The sequence below is a fragment of the Syzygium oleosum genome, unplaced genomic scaffold, assembly GCF_021117445.2.
Source record: "Syzygium oleosum isolate NSW1041296 unplaced genomic scaffold, Sole_v2.1 Sole_v2.19, whole genome shotgun sequence".
NCBI classification, from domain to species: domain Eukaryota; kingdom Viridiplantae; phylum Streptophyta; class Magnoliopsida; order Myrtales; family Myrtaceae; genus Syzygium; species Syzygium oleosum.
In genome coordinates, this window is record NW_026607503.1 from 411,562 (window position 1) to 433,575 (window position 22,014).

A 22,014-nucleotide genomic window follows, 5' to 3' on the forward strand; every position below is an offset into this window, starting at 1 on the left:
AAGGAAGGAAAAACAAGAAGAATGGAAAAATATACCCGGTATTGTATAAGATGTGGTTAACCTGCATGCATGCAGATTGCAAAGGAATGAGCAGATCTTGCCTTAATTAGATTATCACAGGGAGGGATAAAGATAATATGAGTGCTATAACTTTTGTACGATGCTCACTTGAGTGTCATAACTTTCGTACTACGCTCACTTGAGTGTCATAATTTTTTTTTTCGCTTACTTAAGTGCCACATCGAAGTAAAATAGATCATTTGAGTGTCACTTCCAGAAAAGCGTCCTACGTGGCTTTTTTAATTAATTTTCCATCCGACGTGAATTTTTAAATATTTTTTTTAAATTTTTTTGAATTTTATTTATTTATTTTGATTTTGATTTTTAGTTTTTCTTTTTCTTTTCCTTTTTTAATTTTCTTTTTTTTTAGAGTTGGCGAGGGTCATCGGTGACCCTCGCCGGCTGCGAAGCTCTCGGCCCACCGGCATTAAAAAAAAAAAGCTAAAAAAAGGAAAAGAAAAATTCAAAGTTCAAAAAAATATTTAAAAATTATCCACGTCAGCGTCGGCAAAGCCACGTCGGACGACTGGCGTCCACATCGAATTTTCCGGTGAGGCAAATCGCCGATGGCACTTAAGTGATCGTTTTTTCAAATTTGTGACATTCAAATGAGCAAAAAAAAAAGTTATGCCATTCAAGTAAGCGCCGTACGAAAGTTATGACACTCCTAGTGTTTTTATCTCTCACAAGGAATTTGATGATCTTGCATGTTGCTCCGGAGAGGTACGGACGCTCCGTAGAACATGCGGATGGATATCAAAGTAAGGCAAGATTATTAATTAAAGAAGAAAGTGCATGTGCATTGGATCCCAGTTGAGCCCAAAATGCACATGCCCAACAGTGCCGCTGGTTAGAAAAGATAGTGCAGCGTGCTGCTAAGTCAAAAAGCCTAAATCTCGCCCTACAGAATTGGAGCTGTGCACTTGGCCTAATTCCCTTTTGAGATCCCACCACTAATTGCACATGGACATCCATTTTCAATTTAAGCTGCAAAATTAAACTTCTAGCTTTGCAATAAGACCGCCGTCGGGTGCTCTCGTCTTTAGCTTCGAAACGGATAATTCGAGAGTTCGTCAAGTGGGGCAGGAATTCCCACACGGGTCACTGCGGGAAAGGCTTCACATCGACAGAAAAAAAAACGCGTCGTGCCGAGTCTATTTCAATACCATCCTCCTCCAGCTCACGAGACTAACGCGATCGAAGCTCGACCGCATGAGTCCATTCCACAATGAATATCGCAAGAAAATCCCCCAATTTGCGAACGCGAACGGCATTTGGTTGCGCTCCAAAACGACCTTTTCCGGGGGCAAGATTTCACGTATCTCCACACACAAATCACGGGTCGAGATCTCGAACCACGTCCCCCCCCCACGTCCTTTGCATAATAATCCACGACCCTCTCATGATCTCCATTAACGACTAAACAAAGGCCCCAAAAAATTTTAGCAAAAAACAGAGCTTGATTTTTTATTTTTTTTGGGCATAATCGACTTAATTAACGAAGGATTACGAGAGACCAACCCAAAGCTAACCACCCCCCGCTGCGGTCCACGTCAGCCCCGGCATAAACAAATCCCGTGGTCGGTCAAGGTTAAAAAAAAAAACAAGGTACCATCATTGGACGGGGGACCCACCACCCCACCGCAAAACCTTTGTCATTGGGCGGTGACGCTTGCCTACTAGTCGGTCAGCGTCACATCAGGCCGTCCACGTGTCGCGACGGGAGCGATCTGGAGGCCCCGCCGCTCGGGCCGTCTCCAGACCGCGACAGGTGGCTGCCCAAAAAAAAAAAGGAACAGCCACCCGGTTCCAACGTGCTTGAAAAATCGGTTTTGACCGGATGGAGACCGGCTATTCCGGTTTCAACAGGCGGTGTTTTTGGCTCGCTATATATGGGGAAAGGCTTGGCTCGCTTTTGGTGCAAGAAGCGAGCGAGCGAGCGAGCAGATTTGGTTTTCCCTAAGCACTCTAGCAAAAGCGCGAAGAAAAAACCGGATCTTCCCGAGAATGCCGATTTCTAGGATCGCCGTCGGGTCCCCGGCCGAGGTTGGCCAGGTCGATGCTCTCAAGGCGGCTCTGGCCGAGTTCATATCGATGCTCATTTTCGTCTTCGCCGGCGAAGGCGCGGGCATGGCCTTCAGTAAGTCTCCCGTCCCTTTAACATTGTCGTCCCGATAGACTTACTCATGTTAGCATCTCTTGCCATCGTGCTAGCTATAAATCCAAGACTTTCTCTCGATCAATTTTGATGAAACGAGTTCTAAAAATGTGCGTTAGCTTCAAACACATTTTTCCCATCTAATCTTAGTTTAATCATGATTCTTAGAGATTACCAAATGTTGGTCGACTATTTTCTAGTATAGTAAGGAGTCATTCAATTAATAGATAAGCATGCCAAAAGAGTGGCCATGTACTTTCACAAGTATGTCCTCGAGAACCTAACGTACGACTGATCTTTGTGCAGACAAGCTGACTGATGACGGGTCGACGACGCCCGCCGGCCTCGTGCAAGCGTCGCTGGCCCACGCCTTTGCGCTGTTCGTGGCCGTTTCGGTGGGCGCGAACATCTCCGGCGGCCACGTGAACCCGGCCGTCACCTTCGGGGCCTTCGTGGGCGGTCACATAACCTTGGCCAGGAGCGTGCTCTACTGGATAGCCCAATGCGCCGGATCGGTGGTCGCTTGCCTGCTCCTCAAGTTCGCCACCGGCGGAATGGTAAGATGATTTGCCATTTGAATGGTCCTAAAACCAATCAAAATATCGACAAAGCGCAAAACGAAATATCATCACCTCAAATTGCCAAAGAAAATAGTGAAGTTCGAGGAAGAATCGAACGACATAAATCGGTCTATATCAGGAAAAGTCAACTGCCAACTTTTCAATATCGATGCTTTAAAAAAAGAAAAGCAAATTAACAATTTTGCATACATGTAAATTTGTTACAGACGACCTCGGCATTCTCTCTGTCGTCCGACGTGACCGTGTGGAACGCGCTGGTGTTCGAGATAGTGATGACCTTCGGCCTGGTCTACACCGTGTACGCGACCGCCGTCGACCCGAAGAAGGGCAACATCGGGATCATCGCCCCCATCGCGATCGGCTTCATCGTCGGCGCCAACATCCTGGCCGGCGGGGCCTTCGACGGCGCGTCCATGAACCCGGCCGTCTCCTTCGGCCCCGCCGTCGTGAGCTGGTCGTGGAGCAGCCACTGGGTGTACTGGCTCGGCCCGTTCATCGGGGCGGGCATCGCCGCCGTCGTGTACGAGCTGTTCTTCATCAACCAGACCCACGAGCAGCTCCCCACCACCGAGTTCTAGGGCCGTGAGCCGATCGATGTGGAAGTTGTGTTTCTGGTTTCAAATTGGGTCGGGTCAGTCGTGAGTGTTGTTTCTCTTTGTATCTGGCTGTTTTTGTCAATTCTCGTCGCAAGTGAATCATTTTTTTTTTTTGGCTTTCTCGTGGGAAATTCTTGGATCTTTGATCTTGATCACCAATTTGTCAAATTTCAAGAATAAGAGCAAAGAGCCTGTCTACAAGAAACTGAAAATGAAAAGAAGTAGGTGAGTTTGTAATAAGAAAGGGAGCAATGTCTAACCTTTTTAAAATAATATGGAGCTGAATGAATTGTAGCTTAGATCAAATGAGAAGAAAAATAAATCTCACCCCTCTATTTCTTCGCGTGCAAATTGAGTTACCCAGATCGAGTTACCCGGGATAATTGTCCAAAAAGTCGTAAACCAATTCTACGGCAGCCAAATTAATCTTGAACTTTTTAATTTGCCAATTTAGTCATAAACATTTTGAAAAAATTTGCAAATTTAGTCCTAATGAGACCTCCGGCTACCTAATGTAAGCAGTTGAACCAGCCAAACTCGGTTTGAACGAGAAAAAATCCGAAAAAAAAATTCGCGCTAACTAGAAAAATGTACATACTTTTAGGGGGATTGCTCTTACTGGATATTCGATTGTGATGTACATATTATGGTACGTCGACGGAGATACCGGAAGCGCATCAAAATTGATGATAAAAATATCGAGACGTCGAGAGGGGAAACGAATTCAAACTTCACGTTCGAACGGGAGCTCTGGATTTTGGGCACATTTCCTTGTGAATCTAATCAATGTCTCTTTCACCTTAAATTCTCAACAAAAGAAAAAAGACGGAACATGATAATTGTTTTCAAGTCAACGTTGATCAATAACTAATGGCGAGAAAATGACGCCGAGCCCGCATATTTTCTTTGAGAAATTGAATCGCATTTACGATTTGTCAGATGCAAATGAGTCGAGTCGTCGTCATCTTTAGGGGTGAGCATGATTTCAGGTTATACCCTAGAACTTGAGAACCTTACTAATGAGAACCTATAGATTCTAGGTTCTAAGGTATGCAGAGTAAGTTTTAGGTTCCAAAAATTCGACGTATAGGATTCGGGTTCTAGGTAGGTAGAACCTGAAATCTGTCTTCTCGTGATCCTGCGGTGTTTCATGAAATTAGATGATGAGTATATAATCTGGAACCACTAGTCTGAGCTTTCATTTTATGATTTGTTAATGTTTTATATTCTTTATGCATCTAAATATAAATTGTGGTTAGTGGATCATAACAGTAAGTGGTAGTTATTAAAGGTGATGATTCACTGTAATTATTTAATTAATAATACAGATGGAACCTGAGTAAATTATGGAACTGACCCTCGAACCTGTAATAGGATAGGTTCCAAGTTCCAAAAAATGAGGAACCTATTATCAATGGTGGAATTTATACAGAACAAGGAACTGCTCACCCCTAGTATTGATTCACGCGATGACTTCTCATTTTAGTTATATTTATTTGAACCGTAATTCCAGGAAAACTAATCTTTTGTATTCTCTTTAATGAATTACAATCTTGTTTAGTATTGTTGTATTCATTTTTGTTTTGTTTAACTAAAAATGCAATAAATAAAAAGAACCTATTAGACCCTCGAATCTGTGACAGAGTAGGTTCCTGGTTCCGACGGGTAGGTTCCATGTTCCAAAAAATGGGGAACCGATACCTGAGGGTAGATTTCAGGTTCTATGTAAAATCTGTAAAGAACCTGAAACCGCTCATCCCTAATCATCTCCAACTAACTAGCGACCGTCACGCATTCGCCACAGTCTCCTCTTGCCGTCTTTATGGACATTACTCCACGACCAACGCTTATCGCGACGTAACTACGGCGTGCAAGATACTTATGTTCTTAGGAACGGGCGTGTTGGGCTCTGCATGGTATGTAGGCGGGGGTAGATCCGAATATCCCTTCTTCCCGCCCACCCAATAAGAGACTGTTCCGGTCGGGTCGGGTCCGATTTCGACCGTTTGCGATTGGATTCGGGCCGAGCGCGAACGGTCCGAACCGATCTCGGAATGCCCGCCAAAAAGGGAACGACGAAAGCCCAACCGCCGTCGACTGCTTCGATAGCTCGACGGCCAAAACACCACACCGCCGCTCGGAGCGTTCCGCCGCCGCCGTCCCCACCCTTCCGATCACCAGAGTCGCCAGCAGCGAGCGCGGCTCCGGCGAAGGTGGCGTCGTCTCGTCTGTGGTTCCCTCGGGGTCCCCCTCCCGGGGCCTAGGGCTCTCGATTTTGGACACCGTATTGGAAAGGCAGCTGTGATCTGCTTTTATTTAGGCCGTTTATTTAGGCCGTTTACTTAGGAAGTTTTGTGTGCACATCTTTTATTCCTTTTTATTGTGTGATCCTTGTATTTTTAGTAGTTTAGCCTAATTAGGAGTTTGTTTGATAGCTGTATCTTCTAGTATATATGTTACGTTTCTGTGGCAATGAAGAACAGAATTCTCATTCCAAAATTCCTCAGTTCTTTTACATGGTATCAGAGCCATGGCTGATGGAAAAAAAGATGAGGAGAGTTCTGGAGCGGACAAGAAAACCTTTAGTCCTTACACACTGAATTCGAATGACAACCCGGGTAACCTGATTACCCAAGTTCAGTTGAAGGGCGAGAATTATGAAGAATGGGCGCGAGCTATGCGGACTGCATTACGAGCCAAGAAGAAATATGGTTTTATTGATGGATCTGTCAAGCAACCAGCAGATGATTCACTGGAACTTGAAGATTGGTGGACGGTTAATTCCATGTTGGTTTCTTGGGTGTTTAATACCATTGTACCGACACTTCGCTCGACTATCTCTCACATGGAGAATGTGAAAGATCTGTGGGAGGATATCAAGCAGAGATTTTCGATTGGGAATGGTCCACGGATGCAGCAACTAAGATCGGATTTGGCCAATTGTAGGCAGGATGGTCAACCCATCGTGTCCTATTTCGGTAAACTCAAAACCTTGTGGGATGAAATAAATAACTATGATCAGATACCAGTGTGTGTTTGTACAGGTTGCAGATGCGATCTTACCATTGTATTGGAAAGAAAGCGTGAAGAAGAGAGAGTTCATCAGTTTTTAATGGGCTTAGATGAAGAAGGATACGGAACAGTGCGCGCTAATATTTTGAGCACTGAACCTTTGCCTAATCTGAATCGTGTCTATGCTATGGTTGTTCAGCAAGAGCGAGTACGAACTATGACACGAACCAAGGATGAAAGAGGAAATCCCATGAGTTTTGCAATCCGGGCAGGTGGTCAAAATTCAAGGGGGAATAAAGATAAAATCCCGTTTTGTTCTAATTGCAACCGAGAGGGACATGATGCTGAAAGTTGTTTCCAGCTGATAGGATATCCAGAATGGTGGGGCAATAGACCACGTGGAACCTTTGCTGGACAAGGTAGTGGTCAAAAGCGTGGTAATAGAGGTGGACGAAACAAGGGAGGAGGTGCTCGTGCCAACGTCTCACAGGCAACTGGAGTTGATGGTGGGCGAGGAGTTGTGACGGATTCAGATCGAAAGGGTCTTAGTGGATTGAATGATGAGCAGTGGGCGACTTTGCTAGGAATGTTAAGTTCTCATCAGAATGGTGCCCATGAGAGGTTGATAGGTAAGCAGAGTATTTTTCCTTGGATTATTGACACAGGAGCTTCCCACCATATGACAGGAACGTTGGCATTTTTGAGAGAATTGCGTGACATTATGCCATGCTCAGTCGAATTACCTGATGGAGAAAAGACCATGGCAGTGAAAGAAGGAACTGTGTTGCTTGGAGGAGACTTGAAATTGCGACGAGTTCTTTTTGTGCCCAATTTGAAATGCAATCTGATTTCTGTATCACAACTTCTTAATGATTCAAATTTGGTTATCCAACTCACTAACAAAATATGTGCTATACAGGACCTAAATTCGAGGAACCTGATTGGAGCGGGTGAGCAACGCGAGGGGCTTTACTTTCTCAAGGGAGTGACTTCGGTACATGCTTGCAAGGTGGATGATATGGAATCCTTTGAACTTTGGCATAAAAGAATGGGTCATCCTTCTTCTAAGGTGGTGGAGTTAATTCCAGAAGCTGGCAAAATGGTTAGGAAAACCAATAAAACTTGTGAGGTTTGTTTTAGAGCAAAACAAACAAGAGAGATCTTCTTTTCTAGTGACAATAAAGCTAAAGATTGTTTTGAATTGATGCATTGTGATTTGTGGGGACCTTATAGAGTCCCAGCTTCATGTGGAGCAATTTATTTCTTGACAATTGTTGATGATTACTCTCGTGCTGTGTGGATATATTTGCTGAATGGAAAAAATGAAGTGGCTTATGTTCTTAGGAAATTTGTTGCGATGGTTAAATGCCAATTTGAGAAAAATGTGAAAATCGTTAGAAGTGATAACGGAAGTGAATTTTTGTGTTTGAAAGAATATTTTGATGAACATGGGATATTGCATCAAACTTCTTGTGTTGGAACACCTCAACAAAATGGCCGAGTGGAAAGAAAGCATCGCCATATCCTTAATGTTGCAAGAGCTTTGCGTTTCCAAGCAAATTTACCCATAGAATTTTGGGGAGAATGTGTACTCGCAGCTGGGTATTTGATTAACAGGACTCCATCTATATTATTGAATGGTAAAACCCCATATGAGATTATCTTTGGCCAACCTCCTTCTTACAAATATATTCGGATTTTTGGTTGTTTGTGCTATGCGCATAATCAGAATCGGGATAAAGATAAATTTGCTAGTAGAAGTCGTCGGTGTATTTTTGTTGGTTATCCGTTGGGAAAGAAAGGGTGGAGATTGTATGATTTAGAAGCTGAATACTTTGTATCAAGAGATGTAGTGTTTGCTGAAACGGAATTTCCATATGCTGATGAGAAAACAGTAAGTGATGAACTCATTAAAAATAGAGTTATGGAGTTGGGTGATGAAGTTGATGATTTAAAAAGTGACTTGAGGGAGGAATTGATCCACACAAACAATGAGGACGTGGAAAGAAGTGAAGTCGTCGCCGAAAGTGTAGATAGAGAAAATGAAGTGAATCAAGAAATGGAGGAATTGATCCACACAAACAATGAGGACGTGGAAAGAAGTGAAGTCGTCGAAGAGCAGCTAGGCAGGGGACAAAGGGTCAAGCAACCTTCTGTTCGTTTGAAAGATTATGTGACAAACGCCATCAGAATAAGCCCCTCGACATGCTCATCTACCCAATCTGATTCCTCAGGTACGCCTTATTCTATAGCACGTTATGTGAGTTATGAAAAATTTTCTGCGCAACACCGGTGTTTCTTGGCAGCAATTACTGCAGGACATGAACCAAACTCTTATGCGGAAGCGATTAAAGATGAACGGTGGAGAGAGGCCATGAGTAAAGAAATACAGGCTTTAGAAGATAATGGCACATGGACAGTCGAAAATTTGCCGCCTGGAAAGAAAGCAATTGGGAGCAAGTGGGTGTATAAAATTAAGTACAATTCTGATGGAAGTGTTGAACGATACAAGGCGCGATTGGTGATACTGGGAAATAATCAAGTTGAAGGCATAGATTATCAGGAGACTTTTGCTCCTACGGCAAAAATGTGCACCGTACGCACCTTTCTTGCCGTTGCGGCTGCAAAGAATTGGGAACTTCATCAGATGGACGTTCAAAATGCTTTCTTACATGGCGATTTAGAGGAAGAGGTTTACATGAAGATGCCACCTGGCTTTGCCTCTCAATCATCAGGGAAGGTATGCAGACTCCGGAAATCTCTATATGGTTTGCGGCAAGCACCTAGATGTTGGTTTGCGAAATTGGCTGCATCTTTGAAAGCTTATGGATTTCAACAATCATATTCAGATTACTCCTTGTTCACTTTTCGAGTTGGGACTGTTCAATTGAATGTGCTTATTTATGTTGATGATCTCATTATCTCCGGTAATGATATTTCCGTTGTGCAAACGTTCAAGAACTATTTGAGTCGTTGTTTTCATATGAAAGACTTGGGGAAGCTGAAATTTTTCTTGGGGATTGAAGTGGCGAGAAACTCGGATGGTATTTTCTTGTGTCAACGTAAGTATGCGTTGGATGTGATTTCTGAGGTCGGATTACTGGGTTCTAAGCCGGCTAAAACTCCTCTTGAACAAAATCACAAGCTAGCCCTTACTGAGAGCGATGATGTAGACAACCCTGCTCAGTATAGGCGCCTAGTGGGTCGGCTTATTTATCTAACAATAACTCGACCTGAATTGTCTTACTGTGTGCATATTCTTGCACAGTTCATGCAGCGGCCAAAGAAAGCTCATTGGGAGGCAGCTGTGAGAGTTCTGCGTTATCTGAAAGGAAATCCAGGTCAGGGTATTATGTTGCGTGCCAATTGTGACCTGAAATTGTCTGCTTACTGCGATTCTGACTGGGCTAGTTGTCCTTTGACGAGACGATCTTTGACCGGTTACTTTGTTCTTTTGGGAGAATCTCCTATCTCGTGGAAGACTAAGAAGCAACAGACAGTGTCTCGCTCATCCGCTGAAGCGGAATACAGGTCTATGACTACTACAGTTTGTGAACTTAAGTGGTTGAAAGGATTATTGGATTCTCTTGGTGTGGCACATTCTCAACCTATGCACTTGTATTGCGACAATCAGGAAGCTTTACATATAGCCGCCAATCCTGTCTATCATGAGCGTACCAAGCATATTGAAGTGGACTGTCATTTTATTCGTAATGAGATACTTAATGGTAACATTCAAACAGATTACGTACGTAGTTCAATGCAGCCAGCTGATATATTCACGAAGGCGTTGGGAAAGGATCAATTTAACTTTATTCTTCGCAAGTTGGGCATTCGAGATCCCCATGCTCCAACTTGAGGGGGGTATTGGAAAGGCAGCTGTGATCTGCTTTTATTTAGGCCGTTTATTTAGGCCGTTTACTTAGGAAGTTTTGTGTGCACATCTTTTATTCTTTTTTATTGTGTGATCCTTGTATTTTTAGTAGTTTAGCCTAATTAGGAGTTTGTTTGATAGCTGTATCTTCTAGTATATATGTTACGTTTCTGTGGCAACAGAATTCTCATTCCAAAATTCCTCAGTTCTTTTACACACCGCGCGAAGGTAAATCTCTCTTCGAATCTCTTGCCTTTTCTCGTTCGGTCATGGCTCCGGCTGTTGCTACGGCGGTCGCTCGCTGCGCGCGTTTGCTCCTACCGGCTCGTTTCTTGAACGGGCGTGTGCATGGCGATCGCCGGATTTGTCGCCGTCTCGGTTCGATTTCTGCTGTTCTCCGTCGGCCCTGGCCTCGTCGGGAACCGCGGTCTATTTTCGACCTAAGTGACCGTGCTCGTGGATGCATGTCCCATGTTCATCGATTCCATGTCGTGTATGAACTCGATTGAGTTAACTCGTTTTCATGGCGCGCGCTCGCGTTAGGACACGATCCGTATGGGGTAAGTAGGTGTTCGGTGGTATTTAGTACAGATTGTGTGGAGGGGTCGGTTGTTGACAGCAGAGATCTTATGCCGAATAGGGGTCGAAGGAGGAAGGGCCTTTTTCCTGAGTAAGCTCTCTGTGAGCAGTAAGCTTCTTTTGGAGTGACTAGTGACCGCGTGTTTCGATTATCGTCTTGCTAGCTCGATTGTTCTGAATCCGAATCAGCTTTCTAGAGGATAAAGTTCTTTCTAGGGTGCCATTTTGCGTGGATGTGTATCTGACCGATTCTTGGCCAAAGGAAGTGTCCAGAGGTCAGATATTGATACTGTGGAGAGGATCCTGCCCAATTGGGTGGTGGAGGAAAAATGGTACTCCCGATCTGACGAATGATGAAGTTCTAACAACTGAGGTTTTAGCGCAGAAATTTCGTGCTGGCAATGGAGAAGACAGGATGGAGTCTTAAAGCATGCAGATTCATGTTATACTGTGAATTTTGATTTTACTGTGCACGAGACTGTCTGGGGTTCTTGCTAAAAATCCATTAGGCTAAGGTGAGATAAAAGTATGGTTTGGGATGAGCATTCAGTTGACGAGATGGTCGGGCAAAATAAAGTAATAACATTGTTGTATTTCTAGTCTGGCTGTCCCTATATACATGTGAAAGTACGTGATCGCTAGCAGAAGAATTATCTCACTAATTTGGTAGCGAAGATTCCTCAAATGAGCGGATCATTGAAATAGATCTCTAATTTTTGTGCTCCATAAGATGAAACTGAAGTCAAATGAGATGATCACAGTGAAATTCCAATCGGAAATTGAGGTTTTTGCAAAGAATGATTAGGTGAATTGACGAGTGGTGTAATGAAGTAATGAATTAAGAATATTAATCTCTTAGTGGGTATTATCATCCTGCTTCCCTGGTAATATGTGGATTTTCATGGACAATAAAACTGCTTTTACACAGGAGTGAGTTGATTCAAGAGGAAGTCCAGATCCAAATAGGGGAATATGTATTATGAAGGAGTCTAACTTGTCCTATGAGACATGCCTAATGTTTCTTCTTATAATTCACGTTGTTGTTATTAGGTAATTTTGGATTAGTGTTGACAGTTGAGTTGTGTCCCTTGGTAAAGTGCCATGTGTCCTTTCAGAAAGCAATAATTGGTTGCAAGACCAGATTCTTCATTCTATACATCAAGGGTGAGATAGTTCTTGGTCCACCACCACTTAAGAATGGCAATGCAAGATTTTAAACACGGTTAGCGTTATACCATTATATGAGACCGGCATAATCCATTTCTCGATGAATTTTAAGTGGCATATTCGCCTGAAAATAAATTTCACCTCTTCTAGATTTAAACATGTCTTGGTTCTACATGGGAAAAACTTGAATAGGTTTTAATGATCCTAAAAGACAGGTTTCACTTTTACTCTCTTTGATGATATGAAAGGTCATGATATGGTTTATTATCTGTTTTCTGCAGTGTTTTCCCGTTTCAGATACCCACTCTCTCTTTTTTTTTTTTCCTTTTTGTGGTTAAATGGCTACTGGTGTAGATCATAGAGATACTAAATAGTGTCAAGGTGGGTTACTGAATGTAGCAAATGTCTTTCCCCTTTATATTTGGCTTTTCTCTTCCCGAATTTCTCTTTTCTTATTTTGTCCCATTGAGTGGTAATTGTTGTCTTCACATAGCCTGTCATAGACCAGGCTGGGTAAAAGGGGAGATTTTTCCTTAGGATCTTCACAAGTGATGATGTTTTATTGAGTTGATTACACACTTTAAAGTTAGTTTTGGTTTCTTCCTAAGTGACATGCCAGTGAAACGTACAAAATCCACTAATAAATGGTTACTATTGGTGGGATGCTGGATTTGAGTGATTTTACACTTTACTTCAGAAACACCAAATAAAGTATGCCTGTTAGCGGATGTGCCTGCTAAATTAAAGGATCTTGAGATATCTTGTTGAGTCAGGTATTTCTTTATTCGTGGCTGGATATTCTACTTTATCCCGCCTTATTTATTTTGCTCTAGCTTCTTTAGTTGGGATTTCCTAGTGGTTTTTACCTTTCAGCTATTGCCAGCATTATATGGACCATTGATTTGGTTATAGTGGTAAATTGGTAATGATGCTTGAGCTACTAGCATTGGAAAATCAATTAGATGTGATTATTGCCGGCATAATTGACAGAATTTGTTCGTGTTAAAGCATGTCAATATTTTGTTGAGCATTGGCTACAATACGAAGGTTACCATTCACTTAAGAAACACAAGAGGAGTTTCAAATCTATATTACAAGAAATCCATCAATAGGATTACCACCTCATTAGAGATCGATGAGGTTATTTTTCCTGCTTTATAACATAACATTACCTATGGATGAAGGACTCCAGTATGCATGAAATGACACTCATTTCTGTGGACGGACTACTATCTTCACACCTTAGACTAAACCATGCTATATGGGTTAGCGCTTACTCATAGGGATACTACTTAACTGGAGAACTATTAATTAATGAAATTCTGATCAACCAACAAGGGCCCCTCTCTTGACTCCTGTATTTACCAGGAAGAGTAATGATTGCTCATAGGGAGAAGCATCTCACTCTCTTCTTCATCCATTTTCCAGAGTGAGTCAGAGTAGAATTCCCAGACTGGTGAAGCCATTTGAGGACAGGTGTAACTGTAACTCTCATCACTAAAGCAGTTATAAGGCTGCGTTATATCATTATTCCCCTCTGAAACAGCAATATCTTTCCATATATCATCCATGGAGTCCCCCTTTTCTCGGTCTTCTTTTTCTTCACTCTCCTTTCTTGTTGGAGCTGATGCATCAGGACCACCTGTATCATAGTAGCTTACTTCTCCAGTCTCTTGGAAGGGTAACGAATCAGCTGGAGGATTGTTTGATGTGGGTGAATAGCAATTAGAAGATGATGATGATGGGGAAACGGAATGCTTCCTCTCCTGAGCTTTTTTCCTCATATAAGTTCTCCAGTAGTTCTTGATTTCGTTATCTGTGCGTCCCGGTAATTTGCGAGCAATTCTGGACCATCTGCATCACATAAGTGCTGTACATTAGAAGAAGAATTAGACAAGCAACATTTTGAATTTGTTCAATGCATTAAGAACTGTAGAGCGGTATAATATACTGACTGATAAATTGAAGCTAAGAAAAGATAACCAAGTCTTAGGACCTATTTCCCCATTTGGCATGAAGTTCGACCACGAGTTTCTCTTCTTGAGGGGTCATCTTCCCTCGCTTGAGACCTGGGTGGAGGTAGTTAACCCAACGTAACCTGCAACTCTTCCCTGTTCTATTCAAACCTACATCAAAACCATTCAATCAGTGGTAGCCCCTTCCAAGAACCTCCATCTCCAAGATAAGCCTACCTATTATCTTCTCCCGCCACCTTCAAACCTGAAACCTTGGCTATAAAATCCCAACGCCGATCTCCAAACAAGCCCACAAAGCAGACCAGCTTGAAGTCTTCCTGTTCTGTCCATGGACCCTTTCGGATTTCTTCTTGCGCCATCTTCTCTTGTATCTCTTGTCTCTTTCACTTATGTCTGATAAGGGAACCTGCTCCAGGTATTCTTCTATATGCAGATGTCTTGGTATCCTCTAGCTATATATATAAGCAAGTTCCAGTGTTGAATCTCTATGTGATGGCAATATTTCCATCTTTACCGTACACTTGGTGCAAGCACTTTATTTTCTGATAGGCACCTTATGCATGTGACGTCAGCATTATGCTTATATAACCAGGGCTAACGATTGATACGTAGATGTAGCTTTCATAGTGGAATCCTCAGGTTCAGTGAGGATTTATTTTTGCATTTCTAGCTGACAATACAGGTAGCTACTTTTTTTAGTCTGATTACAGTTGTTTGAGCCAAAGATGCCTTTGAGATAAATATTGGCATTTGTTTGAGCCAAAGATGCCTTTGAGATGAATATTGGCATTTTATAAGCACCCACTGAGAAGATGTGATGTTCTGTAATGAAGCTATCTTTCTAAATCTGCGGTTCTTGAGCGGAAGATTAGACAGAGGACATGTTACAATTCAGATGAACAGACTCTGAATTAAAACGAGTGTTTATCATGACCTGAGAACTAGCGGCCAATATTCTAAATGAAAGGGACTGGGTCTTCTTTGCCTTCCATACAAAATGGGAAAATGATTGTCGTCCCTTGACTTCTGTGCAGGGCACTAATTAGCAGCCAAGTGAAGTAAATGATGAATGACAAGGTAGAAGACGACAAATTTTGCAAAGCAAGGTTTCACTGCTTAGGTGTTTCTTAGGTGACTGTTCATGTAAGAAGAATGCATCATTTTTTGGACTCCATCATCCTCATACGATAAGTGTACTTCCTACTTGAGAGATCCACGGACCCAGAAATTTTTTATGCCTTTTGCTGCTTTCTAGAGACACTTAGGGTGTATTTGTTTCGATGAAATTATTTTTTGGAAAAGTATTTTTCGCACTTTCATCCGTTTGGTTATCTGAAAATAATTTAGTTAATCGAAAACACTTTCCGATTAAGGAAACCATTCAAGTATAAATTTAAGAAAGTGAATTTCCTACTTTAAGAAGGTGAAAACACTTTTCGGAATTAATTATCTTAAATTTGTTAATATTTTTATTTTTATTTTTCTTTTATTGTCGTTTTCTTTTCTTTTCGTTTTTTCTTTTCTTTTACCTTCTTCCTCCCTCCGCTGGTGGCCAGCCTTGGCGACAGCTGGCAATTGGCCACAAGCGCGGGCCAGCGACAGCCAGCCTTAGGCGAGGCCGAGAGTCTCACCGGCCTCAGCGTGGTGAGGTCAAGCCTCGTCGGGATCTGGCGAGCTCGAGCTCGCCGGCGTCGTACGAGGCTCGACCTTGTCGCCTCGCCTCCTCCACCTCGCCTCGACCTCGCCCGAGGCCGGCAAGCTTGAGGCTTGGCAGATCCAGGCAAGCTAGGGCTCAGTCGAGGCCGGCGAGCTCGGGCTCGCGGCTTGCCCTAGGCCGGCAAGCTCAAGCTCGCCTGGGTCGTCGCCGGCCAGTCGCGGCGGAGGAAGGAGGAGAAAGAAAAGGAAAGAAAAGAAAAAAGAAAAGAAAAGAGAAGAAAAAAGAAAAAGAAAAGAAAAGAAAAATTAAAAATTCGAATTTTAATATAAAATAATCAAAATACAAATAATTAAAAATTCAATTTTTTTTGTCTGAGATAAAGTCATGAGATTGAATTCATTTTCCAATAAAATCCAAACGTCAAAAAACGATTTCGATTACATATTACCAAACGAAGGAAACTAACCGTTTTCTTGAAAAATGCTTTCCGGAAAATCATTTTCCTTTATTATTGAGTTTTTCGCGAAACAAACACACTTTTAATATGAAATAATTAAAGCTGCACAGAGCTAGTAAAATATGCTATTTGAAGGACTAAATTATTTAGAGTTTAATTGATACTTTGCTACCGAGGCAATCAGTCAGTCAAAGATGATTTAAAGCCCTGAAAGCTGCAATTAATTTATTTTAATTGCAGGGTAATCTAATTGCGGTGTATATCCTAGAAGATTCACTGAAAAAGGTGGATCTGATTGCCCCAGTGGGACTCATTTGCGTTGTACTACTATCAGTAGTGGTATTAATTAAAATTCCCTTTTAGTATGTAAAATTTGCGCAAAAAATGCCTCCGTAATCTCTACCTCCACTTAGAAAAATAAAAAAGCAAATAGTGATGTACTTCCATTTATGTTAACTTGCAACAGAAAAGATAATTATATGCTTATTGTGGATAGTTGGCTTTTTTGTATGTCCTTTCTTCAATCTTGATCGTTGCATTACATTTGGATTTCAAGACCAATCTGATTTATCGTACAGAAACATATGAGACATACTTTATCTAATGTCAGCATCTTCTTGAGGCAAGAGGTGCTCATGGACTTTTCTTACTTAAATAAAACATTGAATTAAATAAATATTTCTAGTTTATACTGTCTGAAGTTTTAGAAAGGTTATGATTTCAAGCATTAGTTGAACTTTAAAGTCACTATGGACTTGGTAGACTGAAGGTATGCATGTGCTGTAAATTCAATTGTAGTTGTAGATGTTTAGAGTAGAATTTACAAAATAACGTTTCTAATCTACTTTGAGTAAAGTATGTTTTGTTTTTTAACGATCAGGTGGTGTCAGGGCCAGCTTTCATGCACCTCGACCGGTCCATTTCCCCGGGTGATCTTATGGGTGCACTCCTCCACATCAGCCTGGTACATTAAGATTTTACTGTTAAAGTGCTCTCAACTTGAAGCTAAAATCACAAGGAAACGAGCAAACTCCCTCGCTGTCTAAGTCAATGCCTCGTTGGTGAGGGAAGTATTTTTTTTTAACTCAATGATGAGATAGACATGCTTATAAAGCCTGAAAATTCGTTTTAATAAGACTTTTGCCTTTCGTGATTAGTGTCTAGTCTTACTTCAACAGACATATGTTGTGCTCTCTCAATATCCATAAAGTACTTTCGACTTGTGCAGTCATGAAATATAGCTCCGGAAGAGTAGAAAGAACTTAAGCGAAACTTGCTTTGCTCATATTACAAATTTTTTTGGTGCCCTGTTCCTTCAGCAACCATAGCAGTTGTCTCCGTTCATACTTTTGGAATTGTCCTTGAAATGACGTGACAGCAAGTACTGGGTTTTAGATTCATTTAAAGGTGCACAACTGCGTCATTTTATCGCAATACTGTGGTAATGAAATTATAGTTCCACGTGTCCATTCAGTGTTCTCCTTTTTCTTTGTCGGCTTTTATTTCTTAATCGACGATGTGCATTGGAAGCAGGAGATAGGGAGAGCTTTGTATATTATATGGCAATGGAAAATGAAAAGTGAAATATGCCACCATATGCCTCTCTTATACTAACGACAATATATGTGTGGTGGATATGTTAGCACTGTATCCCAACATTGGACAATGAGCGATGGAAAAGAAAAGGTTTTGGGAAAGGAAAAGAAAGGGGGATGGTGGTTGCTCGCTTCAGGGCTCTTCTTTAAGTGGATTGGAGGCTTTGAAAGAATTGCCAAAAGGGGAACCAGCATGACGTGGATTCCACTAGTTTATTGGCCACTCCACTTATTTTTATCCCTGCTTAATATATGTGAGTGTTGAAATAGATGCGGAAAAAACAAATACAGAACACGGGGATTTACGTGGTTCGATCACAACGTGATCTACATCCACGGGCGAGGCAAAACAAGATTCAACTATAATCAAAGAGAGTACAATTTTCAGAAGTCGAAACAACGACAAAAAGCTCACGGCTCACAAAACTCTCCTGAAACAAAATTCTCTCTGTACATCAAAGAGAAAACCTAGTCGCGGTATAAATAGTGCTCCCCAAGAAAACTCTCCAGGTTGGGCCTATCGGCCCAACCCTCCGCGTCACGAACCAAATCTCAATTTTCTCTCCACTTTCGAGTCGCACAAAAAATATGTCGGGTCGGGTCATCAACCGGACCGAGTACATAAAATTCAAGACATATTTAACAGTGAGCCTCTCTCTCTCTCTCTCTCTCTCTCTCTCTCTCTCTCTCTCTCTCTCTCTCTCTCTCTCTCTCTCTCTCTCTCTCTCTCTCTCTCTCTCTCTCTCTCTCTCTCTCTCTCTCTGTTGGTTGTGTGAAATCAAATTGCCCAAACAGGATAGATCAAATGCAAATGACGAGTGAACTTATGAAAAATTGTCACGTAGGGTCAAGAACCAAATACCAATGGTAGATGTATATATATATATATATATATATATATATATATATATATATATGTGTATGCGTTATGCGTTTTGTATGCACACCTGTGTGTGGGAAACTCTGCCGTAAACTCTGCCGGTAGAACATTCACAAGCACGTAGGATCTCACTACTGTTGAGTCAGTGATCACGTGGCGTTGAGGATCAAGCAGATATGTTCATATCACATTTGACAACGATGCAGAATCTATGCATATGCATACCTTTACACTTGTGCCCTACGTATTGATGCTGGTAATCAGTGTGTTATGGTCTTTAAAGTATGGAAGTATCAATACATTACTTTATCATAAAGTAGTGAAGAAAAGGAAAGGGCGGCCCAAAATTCTGTACCGGTGTCCTTGCGAGACAGTCAGAGGCATGCTTTTAGGATTGAAGAAATATTCTTATTCTTTTGGCTTGGAATGACTCGTGCGGTTTGTGGGCCGGTGGGTAAAGTGAGGCATCAAACATTGATTTTTACTAGGTCTACTAGTGAATAGTCATGGTGGAACTCTTGCATGCTCAACTGTTCAGCTATCCTAACTCAATTTTTTTTTTTTTGATATAGTAAAGATCACCGATGTTAGTGAAAAACCTTTGCCCAATAACGGTCATTTACTGTCATAAATCCGTAAAAGAATGGGATATGTTACTTCATCTTTCCTTTCTCTCTTTTTCTTTTTCCCAATGTTCATGGGTATGCTCATGTTTCCATCTAGGGTCGTCCATACTGCACTTGGTTCAAGATAAACCAATTTTCATCGGCTTTTACTTTCTTTTTCGGGCTAATGCAGAGCTAGTTTCACTTATCAATCGAGAACTGTTACTCTTGTCGTGTTCTTCTTTTCTTCTTCTTCTTCAATGGAGGAAGCGTGGATGATTGTACTTTTGAATTTTTCCATTAGAAGTTGAAGTTCAACGAAACACAAAGGGTATTCTGGCAAACTGTCAGAGGACTACACTCGTGGGGAAAGCGTTTTTCATGGAGGAGCAATTGCCCAATAGTTTACACCCATCTTATCATATCTTATCGCATGCTCCACTAAGCTCCATTACTTTATAATATAGTCGTGGTAGTGTTTTTGTCCCCTTGTTCTAAAAGTTGGAGTTAGTGGTCATGAGGAATGGACTTGGTAAGTCACGATCATCATCTTATGCGAATTCCTCTGATAAGTGCTTAAAAAAACGAATAGCGGTTTGGATGTGATGCTGCGAGGACTTCTTTTTCGGGGGGCTGAAGTAAGTGGAAGGAATCCCGAGTGCTTTGCTAACGTATGGCTTGTCGAGGGCCAAGACGAAGCTTCCGCGAACTATCTGATAATAATATACAATTGGCCGTCGGAAAAGGACGTATCGATTTGATGAGCGGATCGATAGCCTGTTGCATGGTCCACGCTGCGGTGTATTGGCTAGACTATTGCCGAGGACGTCATTGAGATGAAACGCACATTAGCTTATGCAAATCTGGTGACACGCCCTCTAGTCTCTTTTTTGAACGAAGAGAATGGTGAAAAGACCATTGAGGTTTGAGGTGAGTTTTCATTCGAGTTCTCAGAATCTTGAAATGGTATGGAACCGCCTCTGCCTCTGCCTCCGTGATCTACTCTGTGTTACAAACTTGTCTCTTCGTTTTCGGCATAACCCTCGAATTGCATTGCATGTTGGAAGAAGCACTGAAATTCAAGAGCACTTGACTGATCGGTCACGGCAAACGGGGAAGCTCGAGTGAAGAAATCAAAGTGCAAGTAGCGACTCACAAACTATGATGTGAAGTTATGAAAAGTCTTGAGCGATTAAGCTTCGATGCTGAATTGTGTTGGAGGCGGATTGGTCGTGAGTTTGAGGTTCGACGATAGAAATCCTGCCGGGGTGGTCCTAAAATTCTCTTCTCTAGAAACTTAGTGTTATGGTGCGAGGAGATATTGTCATACCTTGATGAGATGATGTCGTAACACAAAATTTAAATGTCCGAGCTACCTTAATAAAATGAGATTGCGTCTTAAAAGGAATTGGGTTTCCTATCTTCAAGCTACTAAAAAATCTAGTCTATGAACTTGTTTCGCGCACTAGTTCTGAGAAAATATTTCAGGAGAGAACTCAAATTAATAGAGGGAAGCTGGGGGATTTCCAGCTCAAGAATTCCTGAGCTTGAACTTCATGAATTGCACGCAAATCGCTTTGTGTTAAAGCCAAACCACACAGGCTGAATGTCCGAGTTTATATGATTCATGGGCTCATAAGGTATTCATAGATTTTCAAGTAGTCGAGTCTCTGCACCGACGCTCATGGAGCAAAAAAAACGAAAAAAACAAAAAGAAAATCACTACGGGGGCTAAAATTGAACTCGAAGATTTCTTTTCTAATGTTTGAAAATCAAGAATCCAAATTGAATATTGGTTCCAAAAATCAAGATCCCAGATGCATGTTCTGCCCTTTCTAAAGATTGATTCCGTCTTCCTAATTCGATTAAAAATTCAGGCTATATCTTATTTCAGGAGTCGAAAGAATTTGCGGGGACATGGCGCTCTCTCAATGATAAGATCCTTGAAAGGAATGTCTGACGAAAAATTGCAGAGATTTTTGACCTTTTTCCAGGAACCCCTTAGTGGATCGACATTATCTAGAGGCCTACGTAAGCTTATCCATGCACTAAAGATGGTGCGCGAGAGTGGGGGTGACCTTATCTCCCGTCGGTCAATTCACGGCAATCTTTCGTAAATGCCTCTTCCCCTTTGCCCTATTATTGTTTAATCCCCCTCCTTAATGCCCATTTTTGCAGTTAATGCCCTATCATTTTTTCAACTTTTGCTTCTGGCCAATTTTCGTCGGAAATTGCTAACTTTGCGATTGTGCCACGTCGGACGGCCGGCGATGGCTGAACCGCTACGTCGGTGATTTCCGGCGAAAATTAGCATAATTTAAAATTTTAGAACTGAATTGGCATCCGTTCAATAGGTTGGAACTATTGGGATGATTTTCTGTGGTTGTTATCATGCACATCAAGACATCTTAAGCATATTTCACAGGGGAAAGTTACCCAAAAAGTCATAAACCTATTTCAATTGTGTCAATTCAGCCTTAAACTTTTTTTTGCCAATTGAGTCATAAATCTTTTGTATTTGTGCCGATTCAATCCATCCGGCCAGTTGGCTTTGACATGGACACTAGCATCCAACTTGATGTGGACGTAGGCATGAACAATTTTTAATAATATTTTTTCATTTTTCATTTTTTTTAATCTTCATTCTATTTTTTTCTTTCCTTCTTCCTCTAGCCAATCGCCGGACCGGCCAGAGGCGAGATCGGTGAGGTCCTCGCCAGCCTCTGGCAAAGTTTGCCCCCGCTAGCCACTGGCCTTGCTCACCCCTGGAGAGGTCGACCTCGCCATGGCTAGGCAAAGCTCAAATGCCAAGGGCGA

General features: G+C 41.9%; 2 protein-coding genes and 1 long non-coding RNA gene across 4 annotated transcripts; 2 read left to right on the forward strand and 1 right to left on the reverse strand.

Moving 5' to 3' along the window:
• Positions 1-1,971: 1,971 nt before the first annotated feature.
• On the forward strand, positions 1,972-3,509 carry LOC115670165 (aquaporin TIP1-2-like). The gene is made up of 3 exons (XM_030591368.2): positions 1,972-2,200; positions 2,525-2,775; positions 3,006-3,509. Exons 1-3 carry the CDS (start codon positions 2,068-2,070, stop codon positions 3,375-3,377), a joined length of 756 nt encoding a protein of 251 aa, XP_030447228.1. The 5' UTR covers positions 1,972-2,067; the 3' UTR covers positions 3,378-3,509.
• Positions 3,510-13,057: 9,548 nt separating this feature from the next.
• LOC115670247 (transcription factor MYB59-like) lies at positions 13,058-14,375 on the reverse strand. Of its 2 annotated transcripts, none has more exons than XM_030591473.2 (3): positions 14,248-14,375; positions 14,024-14,153; positions 13,058-13,881 (listed from the first exon to the last, which is right to left on the reverse strand). In XM_030591473.2, exons 1-3 carry the CDS (start codon positions 14,360-14,362, stop codon positions 13,389-13,391), a joined length of 738 nt encoding a protein of 245 aa, XP_030447333.1. In that variant the 5' UTR covers positions 14,363-14,375; the 3' UTR covers positions 13,058-13,388. The 2 variants fall into 2 exon arrangements, with proteins under 2 accessions (XP_030447333.1, XP_056175810.1); XM_056319835.1 differs by having other exon boundaries at positions 14,024-14,143; positions 14,220-14,362.
• A 196-nt stretch (positions 14,376-14,571) lies between these two features.
• LOC130140455 (uncharacterized) lies at positions 14,572-17,273 on the forward strand. The gene is made up of 2 exons (XR_008818440.1): positions 14,572-15,146; positions 16,998-17,273. It is a non-coding gene; the product is annotated as an uncharacterized LOC130140455 (long non-coding RNA).
• Positions 17,274-22,014: the final 4,741 nt, after the last annotated feature.

Bases quoted from the DNA above. Each gene is read 5' to 3' on its own strand.
- LOC115670247 (XM_056319835.1), bottom strand. From the start codon at position 14,362: ATGGCGCAAGAAGAAATCCGAAAGGGTCCATGGACAGAACAGGAAGAC. The intron at 14,144-14,219 runs GTAGGCTTATCT...AGGTTTGAATAG, and splicing joins GTGGCGGGAGAAGATAATAG to AACAGGGAAGAGTTGCAGGT. The intron at 13,882-14,023 runs GTCCTAAGACTT...TATGTGATGCAG, and splicing joins CATGCCAAATGGGGAAATAG to ATGGTCCAGAATTGCTCGCA.
- LOC115670165 (XM_030591368.2), top strand. From the start codon at position 2,068: ATGCCGATTTCTAGGATCGCCGTCGGGTCCCCGGCCGAGGTTGGCCAG. The intron at 2,201-2,524 runs GTAAGTCTCCCG...ATCTTTGTGCAG, and splicing joins AGGCGCGGGCATGGCCTTCA to ACAAGCTGACTGATGACGGG. The intron at 2,776-3,005 runs GTAAGATGATTT...AATTTGTTACAG, and splicing joins AGTTCGCCACCGGCGGAATG to ACGACCTCGGCATTCTCTCT.